Source organism: Otolemur garnettii, unplaced genomic scaffold (genome assembly GCF_000181295.1).
Source record: "Otolemur garnettii isolate 467f Iridium unplaced genomic scaffold, OtoGar3 scaffold00013, whole genome shotgun sequence".
Taxonomy (NCBI): Eukaryota; Metazoa; Chordata; class Mammalia; order Primates; family Galagidae; genus Otolemur; species Otolemur garnettii.
In genome coordinates this window covers 30063753-30068863 of record NW_003852408.1, presented here as the reverse complement: position 1 = coordinate 30068863, position 5111 = coordinate 30063753, and the positions used below count along the sequence as shown (strand labels likewise).

Genomic DNA, 5111 nt, shown 5'->3' with positions numbered 1-5111 from the left:
GAGCTGTGAAGCTACAGCACTCTACCCAGGGTGACATAGTGAAACTCTGCCTCAAAAAAACAAAACAGTACATTACCAAACAGAATACATCAATTAAATTCCTTTAAACTGAAATACAAAGCACTAATTCTTCTAAGTAGTTATTTTTCTAAAGAATAAAAATAACCCAATCTAATATACGTAATTTAAGCAATATGAGAGACTTTTAAAAAATTACAAATTTTGGGAGGTGCCTGTGGCTCAAAGGAGTAGGGCACCAGCCCCATATACTGAAGGTGGTGGGTTCAAACCCAGCCCCAGCCAAAAACTGCAAAAACAAACAAAACAAAAGGAACAAATTACCTATTTTTTTTGGAGGTAAGAGTCTCACAATGATGCCCCAGACTAGAATGCCATAGGGTCATAGCTCACAACAACCTACAACAACTTCAAACTTCTGGGCTCATGCAATCCTCTTGGCCTCAGCCTCCCAACTAGCTGGGACTACAGGCCTGTACCACCACACCTGGCTAACTTTTTCTGTTTTTAGTAGACAGAGGGTCTCACTCTTGCTCAGCCTGGTCTCAAAGTCCTAAGCTCAAGCAATCCACCAACCTGAGCCTCATAGAGTGCTAAGATTATAAGTGTGAATCACTGTACCCAGCCTAAAAATTAAAGTATATTTTGAAAATTCATAGAAGATTAATAAAAAAGCTTTTTAGAAGAATAAAGAAATGAACAAGAAAGAAAAAGAAAATTTTCCACTAATTACTTTTTGCCTCTCTGTAACAGCTCAGTCTTACATCACTGTTAATAAACACCTATTTTTAAGAAGCAAATCAGTAAAGATGTTTTAAAAATATTTAACTCTGGTAAGAAACTGACTTTTTATCTCTTACTCAATATAATTTTAAAAACATTTCCAATGTTACTTACTTCATGATACTTACTTCATGATATATTGAAGGCTTGGATAAGGAAGGGATAGTGAAAGATAGAACTTTATTGTTTCCATCTTTGTCAGCAATTTCCTATAACCCAAAAATATACAAACATAGTGAAATAATCACAAGTCTACATTATAAGAAATAACAATTACTTTCTTAACTTACAGAATATATCACTGGCAATTAAAGATTTTCAGAAATAGTAATATACAAAAATATTTCTGCCATAGTACATCTTTTCTAACTTAGCAAATCTGTATACTTTCATAGTAGAGTTATAATCCACAAAGAAGTACCAAGCAAAATACTATACTAAATCAAATAGAATGATAGCAAACAAATGAAGCAGGTACACAAATCAATTTTATGTTTTTTTTTGGGGGGGGGGGTTGTTGCAGTTTGGCTGGGGCCAGCACCCTTACTCACTGAGTGACAGGCTCCGCCTCAAATTGATTTTATGTTAAATTTACATACATAAATACATAAATTTACATACATACATAAATTTACATTATGTTAAATTTACATATAAACAGGTAGATTATAAGTGATCTCTTAGTAGGAATGTGGCTGAGCTAAACAGATTAACCTTTGATCTCTTAGTAGGAATGTGACTGAGCTAAACAGATTAAAATCAAAGGTTAAGAGATCCACGCTTAGTAAAATAAGAAAAATACATTGTCCTAACAGAAAATAATTTTTTCCAACTTTAAAGTATAACTGAAAAAAATTACATGTATTTTTGATACACAATATGATGTTCTGATATATGTATACCCTAACATATACATATAGTTTTTTAAATGGTGAGAACACTGAAGAATCGATCTTGAATAAAAGAAACTCATAAAATCATCCAGCAATAAACTACCTGAAATTAACTACAAATTAACAATTACTAGTCCAAGTGATTAAAAGTAAATTTTACTGAGCTGCAAGAAAATGCTTATGATATTTAAAAAAGCACTTTATTTCTCTCTCTCTCTTTTTTTTGGAGGGGGGAAGGGGAGCAGAGTCTCACTATACCCCCCTGAGTGGAGTGCTCACAGCAAACTCAAAACTCTTGGGTTCAAGCAATCCTCTTGCCAGTCTCCTAAGTAGCTGGGGCTACAGGCACCAACCACAGTGCTCCAGATTAGGGTGACCAGATTTTAACATCTGTGAGGCGGGACAACATGGGGGGGACGGAACAGGGGACGGGGCAGGGCAGGGCCTGATAACAATGCAAACTTGGTAAGCAGTTCTCGATAATCACTTCTCAGCAATTATTTGTTATTACAGTTTAACATTATAAAATTAACAAAAATAATATAAAACTTATATTCTGGCAAAATAGCCACATGGCAGCCAAAAACTGTATATTCCCTTTCTGCTCTCCAGCCTGTTCGTGCATTCTTTCCAAAAATCGGGACTTTTTTAAAACGCCGCGGGACATGAAACAAATTGTTGAAAAGCAGGACTGTCCTGCCAAAATCAGGACGTCTGGTCACCCTACTCCAGATACTTTTCTATTTTTAGAATAGAGGGGATCTTGCTCTTGCTCTTGCTCAAGCTGGTCTCGAATTCCTGAGCTCAGGCAATCCACCTGCCTCAGCCTCCCACAGGGCTAGCATTATAGTTGTAAGCCATCACACCTGGCCAACATGTTATCTCTTCATAAAAACGGCAATGGCCTCGGTGCCCTGCCCATAGCTCAGTGGTTAGGATGTGGACCATATACACCGGGGCTGGAAGGTTCCAACCCAGACCGGGCCTGCTAAACAACAATGACAACTACAACAACAACAAAAAAATAGCTGAGTGTTGTGGCAGGGGCCTGTAGTCCCAGCTACTTGGGAGGCTGAGGCAAGAGAATCACTTAAGCCCAAGAGTTCGAGGTTGCTGTGAGCTGTAATGCCAGGGCACTCTACTGAAGGCAACATAGAGAGACTCTGTTTCAAGAAAAAAAAAGGGGGGTAGGGGTAATGGTATCCTTAACTTCTCCTGTCTCTGGCACCTCCTTGGGTATCAATAGGTATGTGCCTACAGATGACAATATCAGAGGAGTCAAAGCTGCATCACTTCTTTCCCCACTGCCTTACTTTTTCTGTTTCTTTTACAACTCACAATTAGTATGCATCACCAGCATAAAATCTACAAAGACTTCCCTTAGTAGATCTACATAGTAGACAGTCAGAGACTGACAGTAAAGGAAGAAACAAGAAAACCTGAAAGAATTTCCCGATAGGGCTCATTTCTGAATTTGTTATGTCATAGGAGAGTACTGATCATATATAAATAATGGTCATACCTCTAATTTTGCCAGGAATATAGATTTAAAAAGTCCTGTGAGAGCCTGGCGCAGTGGCTTACACCTGTAATCCTAGCACTCTGGGAGGCTGAGGTGGGACAATTACCTGAGCTCACAGGTTCAAGATCAGCCTGAGCCATAGTAAGACCTGTTGTTCCAGTTACTTGGGAGGCTAACACAGAGAAGCACTTGAGCTCAAGAGTTTGAGGTTGCTGTGAGCTCTGACATCATGGTATTCTACCAAGGGTGACAAAGTGAGACTCTTTCTCAAAAAATAAATAAATAAACAAATAGTCCTATGAAAGGTCATATAACTTCTCTGTAGTCAAACTAGTTCCCATCCCATCTGGGCCATTTCACATAAATTCTATGCTAAGAAGAATGGGTCTTATTTAAATTAGGCAAAAACACTTTATTTTTTATTTATTTATTTTTTTGGAGACAGTCTTTTTTTTTTTGAGACAGAGCCTCAAGCTATCCCCCGGGGTAGAGTGCCATGGTATCACGCTCACAGCAACCTCCAACTCCTGGGTTCAAGCGAATCTCCTGCCTCAGCCTCCCAAGTAGCTGGGACTACAGGCGCCCGCCACAAGGCCTGGCCATTTTTTTTGGTTGCAGCCATCATTGTTGTTTGGCGGGCCCGGGCTGGGGATTCGAACCCGCCACCTTAGGTGTATGTGGCTGGCGCCTTAGCCGCTTGAGCCACAGGCACCGAGCCTGGAGACAGTCTTATTATGTCACCGTCAGTATAGTGCTGTGGCATCACAGCTCACAGCAACCTCCATCCCTTGGGCTCAAGCCATTCTCTTGCCTCAGTCTCCCAAGTAGGTGGGACTACAGGTGCCCACCAAAATGCCTGGCTACTTTTTATTGTAATTATCATTGTTGTTTAGCTGGCCCAGGCCAAGTTCAAACCCACCAGTCTCAGTGTGTGTGGCTGGTGCCGTAACCACCGTGCCATGGGGCCGAGCCAGGCAAAAACACTTTAATTTTTGTTCCTAAATTTCAAAATTAAGCCAAGTACTTTTGATTTATCTTTATATTTGTGAAGAGGGTATGGTGAAATCTGTTTAAACTGAAACAATATGAAACTTGCTGATGTTACCTGAGAATAGTGGTATTGGGAAACGAAAGAGGAAAAGGAGAAGTTAGTATACAGAAGAAACCCAGTGAGGTAAGAAAAACAGAGAAGAACGAACACAGACCTCAAGATAATAATTAAAAGAAGTTAAAAGCCTAGATTACATTTCTAACATACAACACAGCATTTTTCATAGTATACTAATTATAATATGCCAAAAGATAATTAAACTATACCACCAACAGTACTGCCAACAAGCTGTCAAACACTTGCTTTACAAAATATTTTTGCTGCATTTGTCCTATTCCTAAATTTTATTACACTAAACAAATTAATAAAATGACACCTTAATGTTAACTATAATCTAAAACACCAAATTCAATTTTTAAATCAACAAAAATTTACTAAGTATCTATCTATCCTAAGCACTACAGAAAACAGTAATATACAAAACAAATTTCCTTCTTTAAAAGAAAAAAATCAGTGAAGTTAGGAAAGTAGAGAATTTTATTCTTAGATTAGCTTTTCATTTTTAAAAAACCCACTTAAACCCATTTTTAAAACCCTGTGGCTCAAGTGGCTAAGGTGCCAGCCACATATACCTAAGGTGGCAGGTTCGAATCCAGCCCGGGTTTGCCAAACAGCAATGATGGTGGCTGCAACCAAAAAATAGCCAGGCGTTGTGGTGGGCGCCTGTGGTCCTAGCTACTTGGGAGCTAAGGCAGGAGACTCGCTTGAGCCCAGGAGTTGGAGGTTGCTGTGAGCTGTGAGGCCACAGCACTCTAACCAGGGGGACAGCTTGAGGCTCTGTCTC

The 5111-nt window shown here is 39.2% G+C and overlaps 1 protein-coding gene across 1 annotated transcript in view; it reads right to left on the bottom strand.

Moving 5' to 3' along the window:
• The window catches only part of FAM126B (family with sequence similarity 126 member B), an 81595-nt gene that overhangs the window by 33742 nt on the left and 42742 nt on the right, over positions 1-5111 (bottom strand). The window contains exon 7 of the mRNA XM_023510385.1: positions 916-1010. Within this exon, the coding sequence (XP_023366153.1) occupies positions 916-1010 (95 nt within the window). The remainder of the gene's footprint in view (positions 1-915; positions 1011-5111) is intronic.